The sequence below is a fragment of the Verticillium nonalfalfae genome (genome assembly GCF_003724135.2).
Source record: "Verticillium nonalfalfae strain VnAa140/NRRL 66861 chromosome Unknown scaffold_1, whole genome shotgun sequence".
NCBI classification, from domain to species: domain Eukaryota; kingdom Fungi; phylum Ascomycota; class Sordariomycetes; order Glomerellales; family Plectosphaerellaceae; genus Verticillium; species Verticillium nonalfalfae.
Genome location: NW_021167226.1, coordinates 592,962 through 619,935, shown reverse-complemented (window position 1 = coordinate 619,935; position 26,974 = coordinate 592,962). Strand labels below are relative to the sequence as shown.

The following is a 26,974-nucleotide window of genomic DNA, read 5'->3' as shown; positions in this document are numbered from 1 at the left end:
ACGCGCTACCGCCGCTGTCGCCGTCGCTTGTTCACCTCAACCTCATCTCTCGCGCTCTCCCTGTCTTCCTCTTTCTCACGCATTCGTCGCCATTCAATCTGTCTCCCATCCCTCCCTCCCTCACTCTCACTCTCTCTCGCCCATACACACATACATCGTCTGGCCGCCATGGACGACACATCCTCCTCACAGACAACAATGGAGCCGTCGACGCCCACGCCGAAAAGACAGCCCCCCCTCTACACGCCCCTGGCCGCAGCAACGCTCGAGCGCATCAACACCTGGCGCACGACGAACCTCCTCGCCGCAACCTGCACCTGCACCGACCCCCCGACGCCGCTCCCGCACCCGACCTCGACCTTTCTCGCCGCCCACACCAACTTCTGGCACGGCACCTGGACCTACCGCCGGCACCCGCCGCCCCCGCCACCGGACGACGACTGGCGCCCGGACTCATGCCCCCGCTGCGCCCGCCTCGGCGCCGCCGCCCCGGCCACGCCAGATCCCACCCCGGAAGAGCAGCAGCACGAGCAGCAGCAGCCGGCGCCGCACGCCTCGGCCGGCGCCGCCTCCTCGTCCGTCGGCGCCGCCCTCTCCCGCATCGCCTCGCTCTGCCTGACGCCCGCGAAGAAGCGCGCGGCCGCCAAGCCCGGCGCCGGCAGCGGCTCGTCCAGACGAGGGGGTCCAGATGCAGCCAAGCCGGGTAGCCCCCACGGCCCGGACACGGAAGACGACGACGACGAGGACGTCCCCAAGCGGCAGAGCGGGCGGGACGACGGCGCGCCTTTGAAGCAGCAAGTCTCGTCGTCGTCGCTGTTTCGAAAGATGAGGCTGCGCAAGTGGAGCTTCGAGCGGACGCCCGCCAGGACGGCCGCCGCGAACGCGAGCAGGGGCGGCACGCCGTCGGCCGAGAGGAGGAAGACGCCGCGCGTCACGGCGGCGGCTGTCGCGGCCGTCAGCGCGCCGGCGGGGCGTGTCGGGGCCGAGTATAATCCCTCCAGCGCATCGACGGGCTCTAATCCTGACGATGCCGGGCTGGAAGGGTTAAAAGTGAAGCGGGCGCGAGAGGGGGATGCTCGGCTGTCGAGGGCGAGGGAGCTACTTGAGAGGAAGGAGAGGGCGGAGCGGCAGGGGGTGTAGTAGTTTTGTCCAACCGAGCATTGCAGTAAGGGCTCAAAGAGAACCTAGACATGAAGTGTTACTTCATAAAGGCGGTAGACCAAGGCATGATACGATAATGATTCATGAGATATAAAACTACTCTATCATCCTTCCGGGAATGTCCCTACTGTTGCAAGGAAGCCATTCTTCATATTTCCTTGCACTGCAACGACCAAGGATACTTGTACTCATCATTAGTCGTGCATTTCCGTCTCGCAGCCAATTCACGCATCAAGCCACACATCACGTGCCCGTCTGCCATCCGCCCTGGTCGCATCTACCCATCATCCACACATGACATTGTAATCACCGTCACCAATAACCCAACATGAATGAACTTTGTGTTTTTTTCTTTGTCTTTGAGACGTAATGGACACGGGCATTTGGGGGGTGGGGGTGGGGATGGAGCAACACGTTCCTCTCCTCGCGAGACCGAGCGACAACTGGAGGACCACTGTAGGAAAACCGAAACGAGAAATCAAGAGAGAGCCGTAATCTAGGACACTCAGGGCAAAAGGGGGCTGAGGGGAAATCAAGTGTGGATTATTCGGGCTGGGAAGGAAAGGGGGAAATATCGAGGCGAGCGGGGGAATGTGATAAAAACGCAATGGGCAGCGTGGGTCATCTTTCTGCTGGATCAACGACGCCTGGCCAAAGGGCAGGTGAGGTCTCCCCAGAGTGATGTCCCATGCCCCCCTCCCACGTCCCAGAACCCCGCGAGGTCCCATACCAAAACCCATGCGGCCAAGCGCATCTCCCAAGTCCCCGCCGTGTCCGGAAACACCTATCACTCCATGCCCCCTGCCGAGAGCACCAAAGACGAATCGCATGTATCACCAGCTAGCCTTCTGCCAGGATCCGCTCGGCGCCTTCTTCTGTGGCATCGTGCGGAGCCCAGTAGACCACCGGAGTCATCATTTCACCTTGGGGATGGTTGAGCCAAGACGAGAGAAGTGGTATCGAGAGAGCAAAACTTAGGGGGCAGCGGGAGCAGGCTCCTCAGCCTTGGGCTCCTCGGCAGCGGGGGCAGGGGCGGCGGCATCGGCCTTGGGCTCCTCCTTCTTCTCCTCGACAGCGTCGGCCTGGCCGGTGGGGGCGCCCTCGGCCTCGCCAGAGTCGGAGGATGTCCAGAGGGTGAGGTTGTCGCGGAGAAGCTGCATGATGAGGGTGCTGTCACGGTAGGACTCCTCGGACAGCGAGTCAAGCTCAGCAATGGCGTCGTCGAAGGCCTGCTTGGCGAGGTGGCAAGCACGGTCGGGCGAGTTGAGGATCTCGTAGTAGAAGACGGAGAAGTTCAGGGCAAGGCCGAGACGGATGGGGTGGGTAGGGGTCAGCTCAGTCTGGGCGACGTCGGTGGCGGACTGTGGACGTTTGGGGTTAGCAAGAGAAGACGAAGAGCCAACGTCGCACGGCTCGGGATTGGGCATTGCTCACCTTGTAGGCCTCGTGGGCGGCAGTGGCGGCACCCTTACGCTTGTCGCCAGAGGCGAACTCGGCGAGGTAGCGGTGGTAGTCACCCTTCCTATTGACGGAGGACAGACATGGTCAGCAAGGCTGGAGCGGGAAAAGGCGGTCGGGCATTACGACCAGAAATCCCGCCGAGGAGTAAGGCGGGGTGGTGTGCAACGTACATCTTGTGGTAGAAGACCTTGGACTCGCCAGTCTGGGCGTTGGGGATGAGGCTCTCGTCGAGAACGTCGAGGACATCCTGGCAGACCTGCTCGAGCTCGGTCTCGATCTTGTTGCGGTAGTCGCGGATGGTGCCGACGTGCTTGTCAGAGCCCTTGGACTCCTCCTTCTGCTCGATGGAGGAGATGATGCGCCACGAGGCACGGCGGGTACCGACGACGTTCTTGTAGGCGACGCTGAGAAGGTTGCGCTCGTCAACAGTGAGCTCACCGCCAAGCTTGGCAACCTCCTTCATGTAGCCGACCATCTCATCGTAACGCTCGGCCTGCTCGCAGAGGCGAGCAAGGAAAGTCTTGCTGTTATCAGGGCGGGGATTCAGTCAGCATGGCGGATTGAGCGGGGGGAGGGGGTAGGCAAAGGACATGGGAGTTCAGGGGAGGGATGCGGTTCGCAACAAACCTCTCACGCTGTCAGAGAAGGCCGGTTAGCAGATGGTCTTCGTTGTAGAGGAGAAAGACGATATTATGGTGCAAAAGAGGGCAGCTCAAGGTACGAGGTCGACGGCAGGGCGAGGCGATTTCGACTGGGCGAGGTGTGCGCCCGCGCCTGGTGCCGACGAGGCTCACACGGCAAGGCCGTGATAAGGAGGGGTGAACGGGGAATGTGACTGCCAGCCAGGCAGGCTCAGTAGGAGGGAGAAATAGGGGAGGTACTTACATCGCCGGACATGATGACTTGCTTGGGGATTGTAGTTGAGGGGGTTCGTTTGGAGAAGAGGAAAGCGCGTAATGTGGATGGGGATGGGATGCACGGATGTGAGGATCGTAGTGGGTTGTTGTTTTCACAAGAAAACAGGCGGGAGAGTTGGTGGTGTGGTGTGGAGATGGAGGTGAGGGAAAAGTGCAGGTAAGGGAGGTAGGTAGTGGTGCAGGTGCAGGCAGGTCAGAGACGCAGCCAGGACTGAATGACCAGGCAGGGTGGGTGGACAGGGTGAGGTGCGTAAGGCGAGGGTGAGTTGAGGGTCCGGAGCGGGAGACTTTCAGGGTTTGAAGCGTCGTGGGAGGGGACGAGGGGGGGGGGGGTAGGCTGCTTGGGCTTCCGGGGGGCGAGGGCAACTGGTGGGAAGTCACGAAGGCGAGGCCAGAACTCAGGTAGAGAGGTACCTCTCTTGAGCAGGATAAGAGGGGGGGAGCTGTGGCTGGCTTCCTTCCCGCGCTACCTAGGCAGGTACCTAAGGTAGGTAGGTAGCTGCCTAGGTACCTTACCCGGCCTGGTAAACACTTATCGGGCTGGCTCATTGCTCCTGCTCTCCTCTTTGCTTGGGCGAGGGGAGAAGCGGGGGCCGCTGTGTCCTGCCCTCGACATGCTGGCTGTTGGCTACTAGCTCCTGGCTCCTGGCTCTGGCCCCTCGCGGCTGGCGGTTCGGGCATCAGCGGATGGACATGTGCAGGGACGGGGCCATGGCCGCGTCTGTGGACACTTGGGACAGTACCAGCAGCCCCGGTCACGCACCTAGGTAGGTACCTGAGGTAGGTAGGTAGGTACGGTGGGATTCTTTTTCGACATGGGCTTTTTTCCTTGGAGGGGCCGAGCCAGCAATGCCTCGCCTCCTGGGGCCCCAGTTCGTCTCCTGTTGAACAACTCATCTGCCTTTGCCGCCTGATGACTGGCTGCTCGCCGGCTCGCTGGCACCTCATCAATCACGAGGGAGGGGCATCGAGTCCCGACCTGTTCTTGTTCTGCCTCTCCCCCTCCCCATCTGGATCATCTCGTCCAACCCACCACTTCTGCTTGCTCCCGCCGCTATCAAGAACCCCCTCGTCTACCGCCTCACTCTGCCGCCTGCCACGAGATTTCAGATGCCGAGATTGCAGGTTGGGGCATCCTCATGTCGCCATGCTGGCTGGTCTGCCCATTCACCGACCACCATTGACAAAAAATAGAAGTGGGAGCCCAAGCTCAACCGTGGCCCCCGACACTAGTGCATAGCCCGCCCACTCCTCCAGCTTGCTTGATGGCTGGCTGGTTGGCGACGGGCGGCGGGCGGCGGACGATGCAATCTGGGTACGTACCGGTGGCCAGCCCACGCCTGTCTGCCTACCTCTCTCTGCCGTGGGCCGGCCGGATCTCCACTTTCCACCTCACCACGGGGGAGGGGGCAGGGCAGGGCGGGCGTGACCTTGTAGTGAGCGGCGCCAGTTTGAGCTGCTCATCACTATCTGTCAAGCGTGCCTACCTACCTACCTCTTGTTTGTTTTGGCCCCTTTCCAACCCTTGGACAAATCAACAGCCACTCTCGCCCTCCCCACCTCGTCAGCATCCTGCCACTAGACAAAACAACAAACATGGCCCATGTGATAGTTGCCCTCGTCTCTCATAGATCTATGACCAACGCCCTGCGCCCATCATTCGCGGCCGGCGCTAACCGTTGAGGCCACGCCAAAATGGGTCTGAAACACATTCTGGAGCGTGTTATCAGTGGGCGCCAGGTGGGAAAGACAGGCTGAGGTAAGCCATTTGCTTGCTCACGACCCAGCTCTCCCCTCGTCCCTCGCCCTCATAGAACTTTGTGGAGACTCACTCCACTTGGGCTGATCATCTGCTGGGCACATTTTGCTGCTGGCTTGCTGGCCGAACGCATGGGACCGTGTCATTCCAGCGACAGGTCACACTGCCACGATCCCGAGCCCGAAGTTGCTGTGTGTTTTCGAGTCTGTTTTTCATTTTTATTCTTATTTTATTTTATGCGTGGGGTCCTGCACTGGCCCACGCAGCTGTTCATGCTGTTATACAGTATAGACCTGTGGAGCAGCCGAGGCACATTGGCACCTATTTCGGAAACCTTGGAGATGGGACCTGTCTAGGCTCCTGTAGTCAATCTAGGCGGCAAAAGGACTGATCTTGAGGCGTCAGCGTCAGCGATCCGCAGTATCTGGTTGCTCCAGCCCGACGTCGCCCGACTGTCGAAGCAACGTCATGTCACCCTGTGAACAAGATGTGTATCAGCAGCGAAGAGGCCATTATGCAGGGAGCAGTTTTAGAAAGCATAATCATACTACATTCAGACTGGTTTAAAGTAATACAAAGGGGCCAGGCAGCAGTCTCGTTACCCATAATCGCTCTAACCCACCAGTGCAATTGTGCGCCCTTTCCCATATGTTCGCTTCGGCCACTCATCCTGTTTACAGCTCAACGTGTCGCTTCGCCCGCTGATCAATCCTCTAAAGCTCCTCCAGCCGCGCATCGTCATCATCCCCCTGGCCGTCGGGATACTTCTCCCGGCCCCAATTCGCAGGGTCCCCGCCGGGCACGCAGAGGCCGATGCGCCAAAAGTAGTCCCGGTGCGCGAAGAACAGCTGCCACAGCTTGAAGCGCGCCGGCACGCTCGGGAATCTCTTGACCCACCTGCGCTCCTGGGGCGCCGTCCCCTCGACGGGCCCGGCGAGCCCCTCCTCCCCCGCCTCCTGCACAACCTCGTCGGCCACCGCCTCCACTTCTTCGACCTCGACGTCGCCCTGCGCGATGCACTGATCGTCGCTGGCACCGCGGCAGACGACGACATCCTCGACCGACGGCGACAGGTCCGGCTTCGTGATGAAGAACTCACCGCCGTGCGAGCGGTACCCCCACTCCGTCAGCGGCAGCAGCGGGACGGGATCATCGGCGTGCGTCACGCGGCGGTACACGCGCTTCTCTGGGTCCGCGGCGCCGGCGGCCTCGGCGTCGAGCGCAAAGACGGCATCGACGTAGTCACACAGCGGCTGGTTGCCGACCTTGGGCTCGCCAAAGGTCGTCACGAGGAGGTCGTCCCAGCCGAGGGACACGCGCAGCTCGAGCGCCGCCAGCATGGCGACGGCGCCGCCGAGGCTGTGGCCGACGAGGTGGACGGGGTAGTCTGGGAACTGCGCCTTCAGCGCCTCGATCTCGGGCAGGACGAGCTTGCGGGCCTGCTGCCAGGACTCGAGGAAGCCCTGGTGCACGGTGCAGTTGTCGCACTTGTGGCTCGGTGCCTTGGCGGTTTCGCCGCCGTTGTCGGGGGACGGGTAGGGAAGGTATTCCTGCGGCACGGTGCTCAGGTCGACGACCGTATTCGCGATGCTGTAGGTCCCTCGGAATGCGATGATGATTGCCTTGCCGCCCAGGAGATCGCGCTCATCCTCCTTAGTATCGGGACGGCGGACACCGTGGTCAACCGCAATGTAGCCGCAGCTATCTTTCATGAGAATGCCGGTATTCCATGTCTTCGCGAGGACGAGGGTTGGGAACTCGATGCAGCGCGAGGCGCAGGAGAAGGGCTCGGAGACGCCTGTCGTTCCGACACAATAGGCGATATCAACCAAGCGGGACATGCGCTCGAGGGAAGAGAACAGAGCGACAGAGACGGGCTGTCGTCCGTGGTCGTCTGATCCGCCGCCCAGCGGTCGCTGATTGATAGTTGCGCCGACGTTGAGAGCAAGGGCTAGTAAGGATGCAAATCGCACCAGGCCCGAAAGGCCACAGGCGATGAACCGCATGTTGATTGAGTGGTTGAGAGGCTGAGTTGGACAATTATGTGCTGTGGAAGTCGTGGCGCAAAGACCATCGTTGCCTCGCGCAGAAGGGGCGCTGGAGCGCTTTCAGGTGCTCAGAGTTGATTGTTCGACAGAGAGTATCGTCTTGAGAGGAATGTTGGTTGCGTCAATGCCTTCGTGGTCACATGGTTGGGATGGTTTCGGGACAGCGATCGTAACCAACGTCGCGAGTGGACGGCGGATGGTTGAGACAGCGCGGACCACGTCTGGTGCACCAGACTGATCGTGCCCAAGTTGTTAATGCGGTGAGGTCATATGGCACTCCAGTCAGTCAGTCACCTGCCGAGCAGATATCCCCCCCTGAAGGTGCAGCCTGAGTGGCTACATCGGATGGGGATCGACCCACCCCCGGATCGCTTAACTACCGCTTCACATTCATCTATTCCCCGACCTCGGGCAGATTTGGACAGCATGTGTGATCTGGACGTGATAATATGTTCTATTGATTTGTGATACGCCAATCGTCCTGATCATTCAAGAATCATCACGGCCTTCCTTGTTCATTCTATTGTCTAAGCCTGTGTCCCCCCTCAGCCTTTCCAGAAACTCACTCAAACTTGGGTGCCACAGGCTGGATGCTGAAGAACTTGGCTTGGATGTCCGCCAAATCGGCCTTGCAGTTGCTTCCACCGGTAGCCGTGGTATTGTTGGCGGTTGTAGCATTGCTGCCGGTACAAGTAATAGCCACGGGTGCCGTACCGGATGCCTCATAGTCAGCCGCACTGAAAAGAACGTCAGTTGTTGCATACAGTATCGCCATGTCGATTCATCTTACCCATCTTCACCACCACATACGCCCTCGATCAGCGTCAGGGACCCATTTTGCCAGATGAAGTTGACACGAGCGTCGTTGCAGCTGTATCTTGGAGTCCTCCCGTCGTTGTTGACGGCCTTGGATGTGGAGTTGAAGAGACAGGATGTGTCTACTGTCGTGCTGTCGTCCAGAAAGCCAAACTCAAACGAGTCCAGTGTCTTGCCGCCGTCAGCCGATCCGGCGACAAAATTCTGGATGCTGAATTCGTCGGGTAGCTGGCAGTCGTCCGTGGCCACCAGAGCTGCTATCTCCTGCGGGAGGGAGGCCATGTAGGCTGCCATGGCGTTGGCGGTAGGTGTCGCTGCTAGGAGGAGGTACAGAAACTGGTTCATGATGTCGAATTTGGCTACCGCTGAGTGGTAGGGATAGAGTGCACAAGTGATGTGAGATGCTGATGTACCTATCTTAGGTAGATAGATGTGTATGGAAACGAAAACTATTGATTTTAGATGTGCAGAGTACCTAAGCAGGCATGGAAGGAGAGACCAGCCATTTTTGCCCGCAAGGAAACAATGATTCTTTAAGGGACCAGCGACATCTGCCGTCCCTTGCAGAGGCCGACAGTTGGGAAGAACCTACCGCAAGGTATTGCGCAGATCTGTGATGCAATAGCCCATGAAATGCCCACCTAGGCCCTGTCAGCGCCACTTTCTAAAGCGACGGCCTATCACCATGATGAGTTCAGCAGCGGTCTCCTGGAGATCTCTGGAGCAAAAAGAGTGGGTTATGATGTGTCGCGTTTCGAGACAGCTGGGTCGCTCAGAACAGCCACGCACTAAACCTGTAGATCCCGTCGTGTATGCGTCTCCCGTTACAACATCAACACCAGCCCGATTGGTCGTTATGTCGCTGTTGGGGAGACCCAAAAGAGAGACAAACAGCCAGATAAGGAAGCAGTGCTCAGGGGCTGGGCTACAGTAGGGAAACGGGCTCCAGCAGCCGTTGGCCCGGCGAACATCAACGAGTGGGTCATAAACATGGGCGGCTGTTAAGGGAGGACGACTATTTGCTCGGCCCTTGTTGACTATTTGCTCTGCCCGATAGGGGTAAAGCCATAAATATAGCTCTATTACTAAAATTAGCTATAGTAACTATATACCTATACTCGTCTCTTATACCTTCGAGTTACTCGATAGAATAGTAAGGTAAGCGAGTTACTGAATAGCTATTAATAGCCCTTAATAGCTTAAGGTAACTAATATTAATCTTTTTATATTATAATTTAGGATATCGAAAAAACTATAGTAAATACTAAATTAGCCTCTATTAGAGGCTATTTAGAATCCTCTTTATTACTAGCTATAGTCTCTAGAAGCCCCTAGAGTAAATAGCTCGGGCTATTCGCTTTAAAACTACTATTATAGTTATTACTAGAACTACGGTATATTATATAATAGCTATATAATAGTAGCTATTAATAGTAGCTATAGTTATAGAGAAGTATTATATATCTACTCCTTAGCTAAGAGACGTTATATAGCCTCTTATTAGCGAGACGCTTTTATAAAGTTAGCTAATTACGCTACGATAAAGTCTATTTATTTATCGCTATTAATCTTCTTCTTCTTCCTCGGATAGATAGTAAGAGTACGCTTCTAAAATAGGATTAATATAGAATATAATAATAATAGTTCTAATTACTCCTATTTTAATAGTACTTAGCTAGAAGTAATAGTTTATATAATAGAGGCGAGGGAAATTAAGGTATTAAGGGATCCTATAATAGAGGTATTATTAGTAGCCTCTCTTAGGCGTTATAGGCGTTCTTATTTAATACGTTTAGCGCCCTTTAAGACCTTATCTAGAGGCGGTTCGAGAGTTTCTTCGTAAGCCGTTTAGAGGATAGCCTATTTATAATAGAATTAATAGGTAGAAGCTAAAGGAGGGAGGGAGGGTAAATAGTAAAATTAATAACGTTCTAATTAAGCTATTAATATATTAAAATATCCTTAGAAATTAATAGTTAATTAAGAGATAGATAAGAATATAGTATATATTAATAAAATAGCTTTTATTATTTAGTAAAGCTATTAGAATAGAATAATAATTAGAATTATAGTTAATCCGAATTCCTAGCTTTTAAAACTATTTATAGTTTATCCTATATCTTCTTAAAAGCTTTAAAGGATATAAGAAATATAAATTATTATATAATTTATTTTTATTAAAATTTAATATTAAAATAATATATTTATAATTAAATTAAAATCTTATATTACTCTTTTTTCTTATTAATTATTTAGGAGATTCGCTTTTATAGGGTATAGAGGTTAATTTAGCTTTTACTTCTTAGAAGGTAGCTCTTAAGCTTAGTATAAGCTCTTTTTATTAGAGATATAGATCTAAAGCTATAATTTCGGAATCTTTTAATAGAAAACTTATAGAATTACTAATAGAATAGTAATTAAGTAATATTTAGATAGTAAATAAGCTTTAAAGTTAAGATATTAGCTTTTTAATTAAGAGTATAGAAAAGGAAGGAGGTAAATAAACTAAGTTATTTAAGATTAAACCTATAATAGAGTAAGGCTTATATAAACTAGAATACTCTTTCGATTTTAATATTAATATATTACTTCTAAGTAAATAAAAAGCTATTAAGAGAGTAATCTAATAATAGATTTAATAATAAGAATATAGAATTTAGGTATTATAAGCTATTTCTATTATTTATAGTATTAAGTATTAAATTAAAAGCTAGAAATACCCTTATTATTAAGCTATTTTTAACGATTTCGCTAATTATAGAGTTTTCTATTATATTATTATTTACTTAATTAGGTTAACGTAGTTAATATCTCCTATAAATAGGAATAATAGGAATAGCTATTTATATAACTATTATAAAGGCCTCCGATTATAATATTACCCTCTAAGTAGCTATTTTACTTCCTTCTTATATAAAGGAGAACGTTCTTATTTATATACTATATATAAATTTATTATAGGAGACGAGGGAATACGATTTTAAGAGTATTTTTAAGCTTTTAATCGAAATCCGTAATTATAATATTAAGGGCTTTAATATCCTCTTTATCTATTACCTCCTTTATATAAGTAATTACTTATATATATATATTAATACTCTTATTAAAAAAGAGCGTAAAATAGTAATTAAATTAAGTATAAGTTACTATTACCCTATTTACTTAGAGGAGAGGTATTTTATAGTAATTTATTTATAGTTTTTAATTAGAAGGAGGCTACTTAATAGATTATAGATAAGGCTTTAGGGTATAGATAATTCGCTTAATATATAGAACCTATTAATAAGAGGTTAGCGTTTTACTTTTATAATTAATTATACTAAGAGTAAATCTAGAAAATATAGTCGATCTTTTATATAATAGGATTATAGTATATAATATAATAATATACGTCTTTATTCTATTCGAGATCGTTAATAAAGAGTTAAATAGGAGAGTAATAGCTTTATTAAGCCCTTTTTAGCTAACTCCGCTAATTCTTTATATCTATATTAGAAAGGAGGATATTTTAGCCTTTATTTATATATTCTTTAATAATCTATTAAGTAATTTATTTATTAATTAATTAACTAATTAATATAAAAGTATTAATACGACTTATAATATTAAGATTATAAAATACCCTCCGAATTATAAGTAATACCTTAATTCTTACCTCTATAATAATAGAGTAATTATAATAGTTATTTAATAAAATAGGTATATATCTCTATTAGCTACTTACCTCCTCGAGAGCTCCTTATTATAGGTAGTTAATTTTAGAGGAAAGCTTCTACTAGAGACCTTTCGATATAGAGGGTCTAGCTTTCCCTCGATTATAAAGGAGCTTTATCTATATTATCGGGCCGTTCCTAATTCCGTTAATCTTCTTCCGGATCCGTTTTATAGTTAATCCGTATCTTTAGTAAGCGTAATAGTCGTAAACGGTTTTAAGTAGCTCTTCGTATATATCTATAGTAAAGGAGATAATAGGACCTTTAGTAATAGTCGGTAAGTCTATTAATAAAGGAGGTATTAGAGAGGCTTCGTTTAACGATAAAATAAAGCATTAGCGATATCTAGAGGGCTTAGAATAGGTATATTTAGTAGTATTATTATATTTAAGGGTATTAAGAATTTAATAGATAGATAGGGTAGCTATAGAGCCTTAGGGGGCTATAGAGCTTTAGGGGGCTACTTAGGTTACTTTATTAGCTAGCTATAGCTAGTCTTTAGCTCGGAATTCATCGAGAGACTTAAAGGTATAAGAGACGAGTATAGGTATATAGTTACTATAGCTAATTTTAGTAGTAGCGCTATATTCGTAGCTTAACCCCTATCTATTATAGCTTTACCCCTATCGGGCAGAATAAATAGTTAATAAGGGCCGAGCAAATAGTCGTTCTCCTATTAAGGACGCGTAAGACGGTGCGGTGCAGCTTAATGAATGACACCCTGGGACTTGCTTCTGATAGAAATCATGCCTTTGTGGAAACCCGGCCAAGGTCGACTGCCAGTGCACTGTTGCCAAGCACCAGGACCTAATAGTAAGCTCGGCCAGTTGCAGAAATAATTAGTCACGTCGTGTCACCTCCGGCCAAAACAAAGAAATCTATCACAGCTTCGGTGATTACTGGGGTTCGTGTTCAGAGTTCTGGATGGTGTGCCGTACAGCAATCATGATTCAATAAAGAGGTGGAAACGGCAAAGCCACCGGGCAACGACTTCAGAGGCTGCAGTTCCAGTGTAAGTGGATTGAACGAGGTGGACCCCAAGTTCTACTCGCTAAGCCCAGAACAAGCATAGGCTTATCGATAACAACGCACACAAGAAATCATCGCTACCCTCTATGCCCACGTGACCGCACAAACTGCGAATTTTCGTCCAGGCCCCACCCCCCAGCTGGCCAATTTTCAGATTATCCCGCCGCGACCCCGAAGTTGACTTTCCCTCTCCTCCCCATCGCCCAACGACAACCGACGACAACATCGCCCAACCCGACGACAACAATGGCGAAGGAACAGTCCACCCGCACCGGCCTTGCCGTCGGCCTCAACAAGGGTCACGTACGTGTCTCACCTCCTGGAGGATCTCTGCATCCGACTCCCTGAGCAACTGTGCTCGCATTTGCAGACGATGGACAACGTAAGGCTGACCAGCCATTCAATCTAACAGAAGACCACCCCTCGCGTCGCTAAGCCCCGCATCTCTTCCCAGAAGGGCCGCATCAGCAAGCGCACCAACTTCGTCCGCGAGGTTGTCCGTGAGGTGTCTGGGTACGTTCAAGCCACACACTATGAGATGGAGAGGCGGGAGGCGGAGGCAGAGGTTTGGGATGAGGCGGCGGTCTGGGAGCAATGATGTCAACCAACATTGCTCGCTGGCTGCTGTCTGATCGACTGGGCTCTACCTCCAACGTCCCGCGCTCGCTCTGCAAATTGAATCAAGCTCAGATGCTAACGGGTCTCTAGCCTCGCCCCCTACGAGCGCCGCGTCATCGAACTCCTTCGCAACAGCAAGGACAAGCGCGCCCGTAAGCTCGCCAAGAAGAGGGTAAGGCTCCACGACACAACGGCTGCTCTGCACTCTATACTAACACCACAACCAGCTCGGAACCTTCGGCCGCGCCAAGAGCAAGGTCGACGAGCTCCAGCGTGTCATCGCTGAGTCTCGCCGTGCCGCCCACTAAATGCTTTCACGACTCGACGTGGGTTGATCTGGGAAGTTGAATAGGGGCATCTGGGTTTCGGCGTGCGGGCGACAAAATGGCGGCGGTCCTACAGAAGAAAAAAGAGGACCCCTCATGGCATTTTCCTCTGAGGAAAATATAACGGTTTACTGCGGCTTTCACGGAGTGGCGGCTAGCAGGTCATGAGAAATACCAATACCAACGATTTCAGCAAGGAAATTCCAGCTTGCGCCTTCACTTTCTCCTCTTTCATTTATATGCATCGCTTGTGTCTTGTGGTGATCATTCTATGTGCCTTCTCATGATGTCCCGTGTTAGCGATGTCTATTTCTTGCCAGGCAACTTGAGCCACTTGGGTAGCTTCTTCCCTGCGCCTCCATCCCCCCGATCGCTGCCTTCTGGTTTGGAGCTCGGTACAACCGGAGCTCGGTCGTCCACCTCCTGCTCCTTGGGCAAGTCCGGTACCTTGACTGCCGTCGCGCGTTGTGCAACGCTACCCTTCAGGAAAGCCTGTTTCCTCACGTCCCCCGGCACGCTGTCGTCCCACACAAAGTTGACGAGCACGCTGCGCGTCATCTTGTAGTCGTGGATCAGCAGAGTGTTGGGGCCTCGGCTATCCTTGACGACATCCTTGCCTCCCGGCAACACGAGCCGGAACTTTTGTCCGCCATTGGCCATGACGGACCGCACCGCCTTGTAAAGCACAGCGCCGGTCGCCTCAGGACCAAACACCCATTGAGCTGATGTGTTGTCGGGGAAACGAACCTTGACAGGAACGGAGGATACAGAGGCTAGTTTCGCCTCTTCGGCTTGCGCCTTCTCTTCGATCTCCTTGTCCGATGGCAGGCGTTTGTTATGGGAGCTATGCAGGAGTCGCGCCTGGTGCAGTTGCGCTTGTTGAATGGACGGCGTGAAGTCACTCTCGGACATGGGCATGGCTGCCGCAGCTATTGTCGTGCCTGTGGGCGCTTGAAAGACGCCTACTGGCTGCAACGGGTCTGAAGGCAGGGCGATAGGTGCAGGGTCGACATCCATGGCGTCACTAAGAGTTTGTTCGGGCTGAGCTGAAGCCGGTTCAGGAACCGAAGCAACTTGCGCTTCCGTTGACTGCTCAGCTGTGCTGTCAGGCTCGGGTTGCGCCACCGTCTCAGGGACAGTAGCCGTAGTTGCGGGCACAGTCGCGGCTTCTTTCTCTTCAGCCTCCACGTCCGCAAAGAACTGACTGATCTCCGTCATGGACTCGAACAGCGTTTTGTCGGTCTTTCTGAACGACAGGCGTATCAACACGCTGCCCGAGTTGTATCCCAGCTGGGATAGGGTTTTCTGAAAGTCCGCAAAGGAGGCCAGCTCCCTGCCCATGATGTTGAGGACCGGTGTTTCGTAGAACAGCTGGCCGCTACCAGTCTGGCCACCAGCCGTTGTCTGCGCCACGCCCCGCGCCGTCAGGTTGAGGTTCTTCCCCTGGCTCGAGACCCGGGTTTCGAATTGGCGCAGAACTTTCCATAATGAGGACTCGCTGGAGAACTTGTCGACAACACGTCCGTTTGGAGTCGCATTGGATTCGGGGGAGGGGAGCTGAAGGGCTACGGATACGGCGGAGGGTGTGTTTGACTTTTGGACGAGCTCAAGCTTTGCGCCGGGGATGAGGCCTGCTTGGCGCCAAAGAACCGAAAGATCGACTTGCTTCTGTTTATGTCTTGACTTGTCAGCGCGGGGCTGGAGGGCTGTCAAGGATGGACATACTTGAAGAGATATTTGTCGCTGCTGAGGTTGAGCTTCTTGCAAGCCTCTTGGAGAACGTCTGTCATGTATGTTCCAGGGTTGACCTTGACCGTTGTCCGGCGCAAGTCAGTGGCGATGACGGTAACGTAAGACGCCATGATCTGATGCCACTTTTTCTTTGTATTGTTGTCTTTCTTCTCAAATACCTTAGTGTTGACATTCACCCTGCTAGGAATCAGGAGTTGGACCGTCGTCGCTGGTTGCTTCGCTGTAGGGTCAAGTGGTGCTTGGTGGGGTAGCGGGCGTAGCATAGGTCATCAGCGAACGTGGTACGTTTGATGATGAGGGTCGAACTCGGTGGAACCGGACCGAAGCTCGGCACCCAGGCTTGCGATTTTGTAAGATACAGGTGGTAAACCAACAAGCTTGCATGCACACGAAAGGCCGAAGACACGTAGTCTTTCTCGCAGGCCAAAGTCGTGGTCTCGGCGAGAGGGCATATTACCACATTGCGCGGAGACGTAGGCAGCATCTTGTTATCGAGGGATGCGTAAGGCGAACGGGGCTTATCTCAGCGTCCCTGGTTGAGGAGCTCCCACCAATGATAGAGCTCCACAAGAAGACAAATGGGTCTAAATCGACCACCGCTGCCGCGCCATGTCGTGTTTGCCTTGCTCTCCAGCTGGCTAATGGATGCAACTGGCATTCGACCTGCCCCGACCTTCCCACCCTGCAGCTATCGAATCCATCGTGACGACCTTCCCCGACAGCAGCACCATCACACAACTTGACGATTTCCACGACGTTCCTTCCATCGAATCCTGACACGAGGCTGCCCGACAGCGTTCCCGATCCGATAACAGCTGCAGAGGTCTCCTGACCACAGAGCCAACATGGTATGTCCATCAAACGAGCACCCTCAATCCCCCCTCCACGGCTCCAGCTAATCACCCTCCCAGAGCTCCCCCTTCTCCATAAGTCCGTTCATATCTCTCCTCCCTCGAGTCCTCCCCCTAACAATCTCATCCCAGACGGCGGCGCCTGCGTGGCAATGGTGGGCAAGGACTGCGTCGCGATAGCCTGCGACCTGCGCCTCGGCCTCCAGGCCCTGACCGTGTCCAACAACTTCCCAAAGATCTTCCAGTACGGCGACGTCTTCCTCGGCCTCACGGGCCTTGCCACGGATGTCACCACCGTCGGCGACCTCTTCCGCTACAAGTCCAACATGTACCGTCTCCGCGAGGAGCGCAACATCGCGCCCCGCACCTTTGCGAACCTCGTCTCCTCGTCCCTCTACGAGCGCCGCTTCGGCCCCTACTTTGTCTCCCCCGTCGTCGCCGGCCTCGACCCCAAGACGGGGAAGCCCTTCATCTGCGGCTTCGACTCGATCGGCTGCATCGACTTTGCCAAGGACTTTATCGTCTCCGGCACGGCGTCCGAGCAGCTGTTCGGCATGTGCGAGAGCTTGTGGGAGCCTGATCTGGTGAGATTTTCTCCTCCTTGTTGCGGTGCAGCAACTGCCGCGGCGGTCGGGGTATTAATTCGCGTGACTTCCAGGGCCCCGATGAGCTTTTCGAGACCATCTCTCAGTCCCTTCTCAACGCCGTCGATCGCGACGCCCTGTCCGGCTGGGGCGCGCACGTCTACATTATTGAGAAGGACAAGGTTACCAAGAGGCTGCTCAAGGGCAGGCAAGATTAAGGTACTCCGCACAAGCAGCAGGCGGGGGCAGAGCAGAACAGGAGAGCGTGGCAGAACGTTACATCGGTATGCTGGATGGGCAGACAGAGATCCCAGCTTCATCACATGCGCGTGTATCTTGTATCAACAGACCCGGCGTAATGATCAATAGACATGGTCGACACGTCACTGAAATTTGAATCATGACTGATAATGAAACTGAAGGACATTGTATTTTTTTTGGACTTTGAACGACTTTCTCTTCTACTTTTGGCAGTCTGAAACGGCTATCAAGTCTTTACAGGCGGAGAGCTCGAGGCAAGCAATGTATCTCACTCTATAGTATGGTACACTTCTCTATCGATCTAGCCCGAAACGACCCTCTACATTCGTCTTTTATTGGGCCTTCTTTGCCTTGATAGCCTCGACCGTCTTGGTCTGCATGAAGAACGACCTCTCAATCAATTTGAGACCCTCGTCGATAAGACTGGCTTGTGTTAGTAGTGATCAATTTAGCCAAGAACGGGAAAACTCACATGACGGGAGCGCTGATCCAGAGGACAGCCTTCCACTCGATCCAGTTCAACGGCAAGATCGAGAATAGGCTCTGCAGAACCGGTGTGTAGAGCAGGGCGAAATGAAGAGCCATGGACAAAGCAATGGCGTAGACGAGCATCATGTTCTCCCAGAGAGGAAGGGTGAGGAGGGACTCGCTGGAGGACAGCGCATTGACGGCGTTGAACATTTCGATGACGACGAGGATGGAAAGGGAGACGGTAGAGGCTGACTTGGCCATGTCGTTAGAGAACATTTGGCAGCCAATCTCAGGGAACTGCGTCGAGCAGCGGTGGAAGCTGGAGAGCTGGTTAAAGGTAATCTGCGGGCCCTCTGGGTTGTACATGAACCACCAAGCGTAGCCGGCAACAGTGGCCAGGCCAACGTAAGTGCCGATTACCATGTAGCGGAAGAACAGCCATCCGCCGATAAGGCGTTCGTCACGCTTGCGAGGCTGGCGCTTCATGATGTCGTGATCGGGGGGGTTGAACGAAAGGGCGGTGGCAGGGAGACCATCAGTGACGAGGTTGACCCAGAGAAGCTGGACGGGGATCAGAGCCTCGGGCATGCCGAGAGCAGCGGTGAGGAAGATGGAGACAACCTCGCCAATGTTGGATGAGATAAGGTACCGAATGAATTGCTGGGTGTTATTGTAGATGGAACGGCCCTCCTCAATGGCGACCTCGATGGTGGCAAAGTTGTCATCAGCGAGAACCATGTCAGCGGCGAGCTTGGCGACATCAGTGCCGGATCCCATGGCAACACCGATATCAGCCTTCTTCAGAGCAGGGGCATCGTTGACGCCGTCACCAGTCATGGCAACAACTTCGCCGGCTTGCTGAAGAAGATCAACGAGCTTGGACTTGTGGCTAGGCTCGACGCGAGAGAACAGAGAAGCGGTGCGGGCAGCCTCAATGGCCTCGCGAGCGGTCAGATTATCAAACTCGCGGCCAGTGAAAGACTTGCCGGTAAGGTCTTCGTTCTCGCCAAAGACGCCGATTTGACGGCAGATGCTCTCAGCGGTGTTGCGGTTGTCTCCAGTGATAACGATGACGCGGATGCCAGCCTCCTTGCACTTGCGGATCGAAGTGGCCACCTCCTCACGAGGAGGGTCCAGCATGCCGACGAGACCAACAAAAGTCATGTTCTGCTCAAGTTCAGCATACTGGGCGGTCGACTTTGCTTTCTTCAGAAGTGCGTTGTTGCCAACGTTCTCAATGCTGGCGAGAGCAATGACACGCATGCCCCGGTTGCCATACTCGACGATTTCCTTGGTGATGAGGTCTTGCGTCTTGCGGTCTAGAGCCTGGCGCTTGCCATCGGCGCCGAGGAGCGTGTGGGAGCAACGTTCAAGGATAGACTCGGGCGCGCCCTTAACAAGAAGCTTCTGCTCCTTGCCGTTCTGGACAACAACTGACATGGACTTGCGGTCACGAGAGAACTCATACGTGGCGAGGCGGCGGTACTGGTTCTCGTAGTGGGCGCTGGCGTGGTGGAGGAAAGCATCAGGGGCTGAGCTAGCGGGGGCGCTGGGACCAAGCTTCTCGACAAGCACGCGGAGAGCACCTTCGGTAGGTTCACCAACGTTGGAATAGGAGTCAGTCTTGGGGTCGTAAGCCAGCTTGGAATCGTTGCAGAGAGCAGCCACCTCAGTGATCTGGCGGACAGTATGGGATGAGCGGGGAAGGTCCTTGACAAGCTGGCCGTTGGAAGTGATGGCACCCTTGGGGCTAAAGGTAGAACCCTCGACATCGAGCTCGATGAGGTCTGTTCCGGACTCATTCAGGTAGACGACCTTGTTGACGCTCATCTGGTTCGTTGTCAGGGTACCGGTCTTGTCAGAGCAGATGACGCTGCAGCTGCCGAGAGTCTCGACTGAAGGCAGGCTGCGGACAACGGCATTCTTGGCGGCCATCTTGCGAGTGCCCAGAGCCAGACAAGTCGTAATGACGACAGCCAGGCCCTCAGGGATGGCGGCGACACCGAGAGACACGGCAATCTTGAGGTAGTAGATAGCACCCTTGGTCCAGGTTCCATGGCTGGGATCGTTGAAGTGAGGGATGTTGATGAGCCAGACGAGGATGCAGATGACGGTAATGACCTTGGCCAGACTGTCGCCAAAATCGTTGAGCTTCTGCTTCAGAGGGGTAGGTTCAGAGATTTGGGCAGTGATACTCTCATGGATATCACCGATGGCGGTGCCGGTACCGGTCAAGACGACGACGGCCTTGGCGCGTCCCACAACGACGGTGGTGCCAGAAAAGAGTATGTTGACCTGGTCCTGCAACACTGCCTTCTCATCATTGACGACGGCGGTGTGATCCTTGCCGACGCTCTCGCTCTCGCCAGTCAAGATGGCCTGGTCCATGGCGAAAGCATTGCTCTCAATGGCGACAACCCTGCAATCAGCGGGGACACGATCGCCAACGTTGACGGTGATGATATCGCCGGGCACGAGCTCCTCGGCCCTGACACGAGAGACGTGGCCATTGCGGAGAACGTTGGCCTCGTTGGCCGAGTATTCCTGAAGAGCGGCAATGGCCTTCTCGGCACTGCTCTCCTGCGAAACGCCAACGACGGCGTTGAGGATCAGGATGGTGAGGATCTGGGAATACCGGCATGATTAGCGTTGGAAAGTCTTGGTAGGTGGGGGGCGCGGCCCGGGGATTACGTACCACTGCTGGGTCGACGAATGCGCTCCAGCCTTCCTCGTCGTCGAAAAGGGCAAGAACGAAAGAAACAGCAGCCGAGCCCAGGAGGATAATGACGAGCTGGTCCTTGAATTGCTCCAGAATGAGCTCCCAAATGGGTGTGGGGGGTTCCTCGGGGATCACTGCGAGGAGAGGTTGCGTCAGCTTGGTTCGCAGAAAGTTCGACAGGCAGAGGCGCGCAAGGTGAAGAAAGAGTGCTCGGGGGAGAAACTTACCATTTCTGCCGTGCTGAGACCGCAGCGAAACGACCTGGTCGTCTTTGAGGCCGGTCTTGACGTCGACATCAAAGTGAGCCAGGACCTCATCGACGGGTTTCGCAAAGGCGTCCTCCATCGCAAAGGCGCGCGCGGGGCGCAGAGTGGCTGCGTTCGGGGAAAGAGGTTCTCCAAAGGATTGATATGGCGGTCGTGCTTGCGCTCAAGTTCTCTCGGTGGGAGGACTGGTGTTGTTGCTCGGGAGAAACAGTTGCCTTGATTCGGGGACTTGGGAAAAAGGTGAAGTAGGGACGAGAGTTGAAGAGGCTTTAGACACAAGGCATCTTATTGCGTAGGCAGTGGGGCTAGGAGGCAACGACGGGTCAACGACCATGGGTCTGGGCAACGACAAGAAACACCAAGAGTTTCCACGCAGTTCTTGACCTCCACTACGTAAGGTGTCCTGTTCTGTTGGAGGGGGATGTAGTCTGGCGAGAGAGTCGAGCGCAGGGCCGGCGATCTGAAGTGTCCTGGTTTTTTTGGGTGGTACCGTACCTTGCCTTACAGAATACGTGTTCGTTCACTGGTTTGGCACCGGTTACAGGACCCTTTTTCGCCATGGGCGTATTGAAAGGAACAGCTAGGGTCGAGCTTGCCCGCTTCTGGTTAGGTTTGGTGCGCATCTAGGCCCAAAATGTGCTGTGCACTGTGTAGCAGGCGTGACCCCCCTTCCCTGAAGGCCCCTTCCAGAAGATCTAGCGGAGACGACTGGCCAGTCAGGGCGTATCCTCAAGGAACAAGGAACGGGCGAACGAGGTTGGTGCCTTTGAACCGCCAGCGGAGGCGAGCGCGGGGCAGTGGCCAATTAGCTGACTCGAGTGTGCGCCGATGCGGAAGTCTTTCCATCTCAATGCTGGTTAGGTGTCGGCCTCGCTGATAGATCCCTGACCTGGCCAACACCTGGGGAGGAAAGGTGGAGGAGGTTGGGCTGACTGATCTTGTCTCATGACTGTCATCAGTCATCATGTCGTTCCTCCCCTCCCCTCCAGAATCGCCATGTTCGGTGTACGCCGGCAAAGCAACCTGGCTGGCGTGGGGGGACTTTACTCGTGGCTCGAGGGTCAAATGTGGCGCGGCTGGGGTTGGCTGGCCTCAACCCGTGTCCCAGAGTACTTCCCAGGGGACTGTTCGGGACCAGCGCCACATCTCACCCCCATTGGGGACTCCTGGGGACATGCCCAAGCCTCGTCCCCTCACAACGCTAATAAAGCTAGCTACCTACCTACCTACCTAGGTAAGGTACCTAGGTACATTGAGCTGCCCATCTCATCCGAAGCAGCTTCACAGCTTGACGTCGTGATTTTGAGATTTTGACAACATGGCATGACGGAGCTCGGCCCTTTTCCCCATTTTTCCCAGCAGCATGCGATTCTTACATTTAGATCAGCGCGGCAGCTAGATCTCGATGGACCTTGATTAGTTGCCGTCATGTCCTGGTCCCTGGGCCCTGTGGGTTCATGCTTGATGCTCAGTGGCCCCGGCCTGCCGTGTCTCGCCTTCATCTCCCTCCGGTCTCGCGCATCATGGCTTCAGCCATGGGGAGCACTTATGCACGCCTCCTCCTCCAACTCCGACCCGAACACTCCGCTTGTGCAACTCTCTTGTCCCAGCCGGGAGCGCCTGAGGTGAGATGGCCGTAGATCTATGCGTCGTACCAGGCTGAGCCCTCCTGTCGGCCGGCGGCCAGACGAGGCGACGCAGCGTGGGACAATGCTACTGGAGCTCTGGGACCATCTACATATTCCTTGGCCCGGTATTGGCATTACATGCCGTAGCGGCACGCATTCCTTGTTGTTGATCCCCAAGCACATTCGTCAACAAGCAACCCCTAAGACCGATTCGCTCGCAAGTGGCACTGGTGAGTGGTCACAGCAGTTCCGACGCTGTGGTATCACCTCCACTTGCAGCTTTTAGTCTCGAGATACGGCTTCGATCGAGGCGAAGCTAGGAGACCTTAATTCCCGAGAGCAGAAACGCAAGAATCGCTTCATCGCAAGGCGACCGAAGTCGAGGCCATGTCGCCCCTCGAGACGGATCCTTTTCAAAGACAACAGGAGCTGGCCTCTTGAAAGTCGGTGTATTACTGTGCGTGCCCCAGACATGATTCTTCCCTGCCAACTCGACTGTCTGAATCTACTGCTGCTTTTTTCTTTCCTTCTCGCTTCTTCTGCCTGCCTCAACCCACTTATGCGCCCCGGTGAGACGCAATCTCATACTGAGCGTGAGCAGAAAACACCCACGCAGGGTAGGAAGGCGTCATTCACCTTCGCCTGCCCAGGTCCAGATCTTGTCCTATCTCACCGCGCTTGCTGTATTCTGGCCAACACATACCAGCTCTTGATCTCCATCCTTCCGTTCCGCCCTTCCTCCTTCCTGCCTCCCCCCTTCTCTGTCCGGCCCAAGGCTGCCTGACAGTTGCCCGACCTGTACATCTGCATCAACTCCAATTACCGCCGTCTTACCTCCCGCCTTGGCATCGTCAAACCTTGGAGAATCTCAACTTCCAAGCAGCTGCTTGCGCGAGACGCCAGATGGTCAGAGTAGCTTTGCGACCTTCATCCTGCTACCGCGACAGCATGTATTGAGTTCGCCAAACAGGATCTCAATCTTTTTGGTATCCTGGAGTTCGATCTGCATCTTACTCGCTGTTTTCTTGGATTTGGCTATTGTCCGTGAGCCCACTATGGCGCTTGTCGACGCTCCCTCTCTGGCCTCTTGTTCAGACTCGTCCCTCCGTATCGCCCTTCAACCCGAACCGACGAGGCCTGTTCCTTATCCGCCGCGTCACATCGATTTCGCCAGTGACCTGGATGAATCCTTCGATCATGTCGAGCTCTCGTCTTACTTGGATGGCTTGCACATTGAGGGCATCGACGTCTTGAACACCTTGGATAGCATGACAGCTTTCGGTATTCCTCTCCACGACAACGACATGCGCCACTCCGTCGGTGCCAGCCCGTACTCATTGCCACCCAAAGGACAGGCCATGTGCCTTGCGCGGGGCTCAAGCAACGATCGGCTACTTGAGGACGGCGTTCCCTTCCGCAAGTGGATGAAAGCCCTGCACCGTCGAGCCAGGCACCGTGCCGATTCAGTTGACAACGGCCACGACACCTCCGGAGATCCTTCCAGCCCTGTCTGCTGGCCGCCACAGTCTCCAAGGAGGGCCCATCACAGGTCTTCGTCCTCGGGCTCGTCCTTCGATTTTGTCGCAGCTGTGAAAAGCGCCAGCGTCAGTCTAGCTAGTGCCAGCATCGTCACGCGTCAGATGAAGGACCCAGGCCTAGCTTGCAGGCACTCACGGACTGAACGTAGTAGCAGGGCGTCTTTTACTGCTGCGAGAGTGTCAGAGGATAGTGGCTACGGAGACCGGACATTAGCCCATGATCCAGCTGCCACCGAGCGATCGCTGCAGCGCCGCCGCATTCTCGAAGAGCTTATCAGCACCGAGGAAGGGTACATCGGCGATGTTCGTTTCCTCATGAATGTGAGCACGCGAGAGTGTGTTGGCTTGTTAGTTCTTTGATACTGACGGCATTTAGGTTTACGTCACGCTTCTCGCTTCTCTTCCAACGCTGCCGCTTGGCATGCGTTCTTCGATTAATCGTAACCTCACAGACATTATCCAGTTGCACGAGGAAATCCTCAGTGATCTTCATCGCGTTGTTCCAGACTCGGAGTATGCGCTGCCTGACTTTCCTCGGCCTCCGGCTGCGTCCACAGGTCAAGGCCACCGAAGATGGCGCAGCCTCGACGCCGTTCCGGAGCACCGCCACCCCGCGCCATGGATCAGAGATGCACCAAGCATTGGATCAGAAGCTCAAATAGCAGGTGATGTTGCGAGGGTTTTCAGCAGGAAGGTATGGAGTCCTCTTTTTCAGCCTCTTTCATGGAGAAACATCTGACGTCAACAGATGAACCAGTTCTTCATCTATGAAGAATATGGAGCTAAGTATGAGATGATGATCAAAGACGTGGCTTCGACACAGCGCAAAATGCCACACTGGGAGGATTATCAAAAGGGATTGGAGGCTTTGGCATCCTCTTTAGGTCCCGTGAACTCCCGGTTCGACCAGTCGAGGAAATCGCTAACTATTGGAGATCTTCTTGTCAAGGTGAGTAGACTGCGTTATATTGTTGGGGGGCTATGTCCTGATCTATGTGTAGCCGATTCAAAGGATGTGTAAATATCCTTTGCTTTTTGCCGAGCTCCTCAAGTACACCCCTGTAGTCGATGACCCAAATTCTCATATGGAGGTCGAAAGTGCTCTGTTACGGCTTCGAGAGGCAACAGCCGAAATCAACCGTGCCACGAATGACGCCTTTATGAGGACCACCCTGCAAAAGACATGGATCTTACAGGATCGTCTTGTCTTCGTTGATCAAGTAAGTTTGGGACGATTCTCGAAAAGAAGTAGGGTGGGCTAACCTTAGCATAGCGCATCGACGCGGCGACGAAGACCAGGATACGTTCATTTGGCCACGTCGAACTTTGCGGTGCCCTTCACGTCTGCTGGCAGGCTCATGAGGGTGTTTGTGGCCGATACATGGTCTGCCTTCTCTATAATGACGTGCTGTGTCTGGCGTCGGCAGGGAAGGCTGATCAGATTTACACGATTGAGGCATGCATCAGCCTCAATGGCATCAAAGTTGAGGAGCCTGATAATGGTCGAGGTACGTCACCACTTGGTTGGCCCAGCTCCTCTAAAATTCCACAGAATTCACAATTTCAATAGGACTACAGTGCCACACTGCACCTTTCTCGTGGAAGATCGTCTTTGAGTGTGATTCTCAATTGTACGAAATGGTTATGACGGCATGTAATCCCCGAGAACGTGACGAATGGCGTGGCCGGCTGGAGCAGTCAGCGAAGGAATGTCAAGAGCAATCCGATCCCAACCTGTTGTACAGCTCAATGTCGCTCGACATTCGAAGCCTGGGCACAGTCTTTGGAAAACCAGGTCAGTTTGAATCTTTCTCCCGCGCGATGTTTGTTCAAGCGACTGAGTACGAATTAGGTACGGTGGCACGACGCATTTCCATGCATCGGGCGATGACCATTGGCTCGAAAACACCTCTATGCCAAGTCATTCTGAAGAACACCAGTGACGTTCGCGAGGCACCTGCATTGCCTCTGAACCCAACGATCAACAGATCGCAGTCGCTCTTATCAACCTCTGCATACAGAGTGCCGGTGCTGGCACCGCATCGTGCCGAGCGCGCGCGACTCGAAGCCCTGCTGTCGGATATCTGGAGTCGTGACGTTCTCCCTTTCCCTAGCATGACAGGGAGGTCGAGGAGTGAGAATCTTGTCAGAAGCTCCGCGAGCACTATGATGCGGAAGCTGAGTGTCACAAGCATTACTAGTTCTTTTACGAAGCGGTCGAACAGTGTTGTGAGCATGACGAAACTCATCGGCGAAGACGAGGCTGCCGATGTTCTCGAAATGCGGAGACCAGTATCCAAGTTAACGAGAGTGAGCCGATCATGGACCGAGCAAGACGGCGACCTCCAGACCGGACCGACCTGTGGCGCCATTTTGCATCGGATTCGGGACGAGTCCGAGAAGAAGGATTCAGGCAGCACGGCTACGGGGGCTACGTTGGCTCCGACGCCAATCGAGGTTCTCGGTCAAGGGAGTGCAGAAGCTCAACACCAAGACGAAGATGTTGTGATGAGAGACGTCGGCCGAAAGGACATCAAGACGCTACAGGAGTCCCCGACAGGCAGCCGCACTGTCAGGAAGGGCACAAGAAGGAGTAGGCCGGTGCCACCAACCTCCCGACCCTGCTCGGCGACACCCACCGGTTCGGTGAAAGAGGAGCCCTGTTCTATGGCAGCCAAACGGGCTGCGAAGAAGGCCAAACTTGCGCACGGGGCGGGGCCTAGCCGGTGGGGCAAGGTCGGCGTGCTCAACAGAGACGTAATGATACAAGGTATTCGCAGTTTTTTCCGTTAGAGGCAGCAGGTTCAACCAACATGTGGACTCGGAGGGCTGCAGAAGAGGGTGAACCCCATATGTGTAGCATTCATAATACGGTGGAGGATGGGTTTGATGACTGATCAAGGGCGTTTGGATTGCATGAGCATGAGATATATGGCTGGATGGCTTTTTGTCCCTTTTCACTATGGCTTATACCCCTTACCGGACAGGGAGACTGGAAAACTCATAGATTTACCCTCCTTATTATCAATGTCACGGCAGCGCACAAGAGCGGCTTT

The 26,974-nt window shown here is 53.4% G+C and overlaps 9 protein-coding genes across 9 annotated transcripts; 4 read left to right on the top strand and 5 right to left on the bottom strand.

Moving 5' to 3' along the window:
- Window positions 1-168: 168 nt before the first annotated feature.
- On the top strand, window positions 169-1,140 carry D7B24_000183 (uncharacterized protein; the record flags this gene model as incomplete). Its single annotated transcript, XM_028634444.1, has 1 exon — window positions 169-1,140. The coding sequence occupies one exon, from the start codon at window positions 169-171 to the stop codon at window positions 1,138-1,140; it is 972 nt and encodes a 323-aa protein (XP_028499484.1).
- A 995-nt stretch (window positions 1,141-2,135) lies between these two features.
- D7B24_000182 (uncharacterized protein) lies at window positions 2,136-3,519 on the bottom strand (the record flags this gene model as incomplete). The annotated part of the gene is made up of 5 exons (XM_028634443.1): window positions 2,136-2,522; window positions 2,596-2,683; window positions 2,793-3,146; window positions 3,250-3,257; window positions 3,508-3,519. The coding sequence occupies 5 exons, from the start codon at window positions 3,517-3,519 to the stop codon at window positions 2,136-2,138; spliced, it is 849 nt and encodes a 282-aa protein (XP_028499483.1).
- A 2,492-nt stretch (window positions 3,520-6,011) lies between these two features.
- D7B24_000181 (uncharacterized protein) lies at window positions 6,012-7,304 on the bottom strand (the record flags this gene model as incomplete). Its single annotated transcript, XM_028634442.1, has 1 exon — window positions 6,012-7,304. The coding sequence occupies one exon, from the start codon at window positions 7,302-7,304 to the stop codon at window positions 6,012-6,014; it is 1,293 nt and encodes a 430-aa protein (XP_028499482.1).
- Window positions 7,305-7,908: 604 nt separating this feature from the next.
- On the bottom strand, window positions 7,909-8,507 carry D7B24_000180 (uncharacterized protein; the record flags this gene model as incomplete). Its single annotated transcript, XM_028634441.1, has 2 exons — window positions 7,909-8,083; window positions 8,137-8,507. The coding sequence occupies 2 exons, from the start codon at window positions 8,505-8,507 to the stop codon at window positions 7,909-7,911; spliced, it is 546 nt and encodes a 181-aa protein (XP_028499481.1).
- A 4,643-nt stretch (window positions 8,508-13,150) lies between these two features.
- Window positions 13,151-13,830, top strand: RPL36 (60S ribosomal protein L36; the record flags this gene model as incomplete). The annotated part of the gene is made up of 4 exons (XM_028634440.1): window positions 13,151-13,207; window positions 13,317-13,417; window positions 13,613-13,694; window positions 13,750-13,830. The coding sequence occupies 4 exons, from the start codon at window positions 13,151-13,153 to the stop codon at window positions 13,828-13,830; spliced, it is 321 nt and encodes a 106-aa protein (XP_028499480.1).
- A 324-nt stretch (window positions 13,831-14,154) lies between these two features.
- D7B24_000178 (uncharacterized protein) lies at window positions 14,155-15,710 on the bottom strand (the record flags this gene model as incomplete). Its single annotated transcript, XM_028634439.1, has 2 exons — window positions 14,155-15,526; window positions 15,574-15,710. The coding sequence occupies 2 exons, from the start codon at window positions 15,708-15,710 to the stop codon at window positions 14,155-14,157; spliced, it is 1,509 nt and encodes a 502-aa protein (XP_028499479.1).
- Window positions 15,711-16,445: 735 nt separating this feature from the next.
- PUP3 (proteasome core particle subunit beta 3) lies at window positions 16,446-17,253 on the top strand (the record flags this gene model as incomplete). The annotated part of the gene is made up of 3 exons (XM_028634438.1): window positions 16,446-16,448; window positions 16,496-17,035; window positions 17,110-17,253. The coding sequence occupies 3 exons, from the start codon at window positions 16,446-16,448 to the stop codon at window positions 17,251-17,253; spliced, it is 687 nt and encodes a 228-aa protein (XP_028499478.1).
- Window positions 17,254-17,628: 375 nt separating this feature from the next.
- Window positions 17,629-20,831, bottom strand: ATP2A3 (Sarcoplasmic/endoplasmic reticulum calcium ATPase 3; the record flags this gene model as incomplete). The annotated part of the gene is made up of 4 exons (XM_028634437.1): window positions 17,629-17,719; window positions 17,769-20,392; window positions 20,463-20,620; window positions 20,714-20,831. The coding sequence occupies 4 exons, from the start codon at window positions 20,829-20,831 to the stop codon at window positions 17,629-17,631; spliced, it is 2,991 nt and encodes a 996-aa protein (XP_028499477.1).
- Window positions 20,832-23,435: 2,604 nt separating this feature from the next.
- Window positions 23,436-26,711, top strand: D7B24_000175 (uncharacterized protein; the record flags this gene model as incomplete). Its single annotated transcript, XM_028634436.1, has 6 exons — window positions 23,436-24,239; window positions 24,295-24,612; window positions 24,667-24,867; window positions 24,920-25,138; window positions 25,192-25,426; window positions 25,489-26,711. 6 exons carry the CDS (start codon window positions 23,436-23,438, stop codon window positions 26,709-26,711), a joined length of 3,000 nt encoding a protein of 999 aa, XP_028499476.1.
- Window positions 26,712-26,974: the final 263 nt, after the last annotated feature.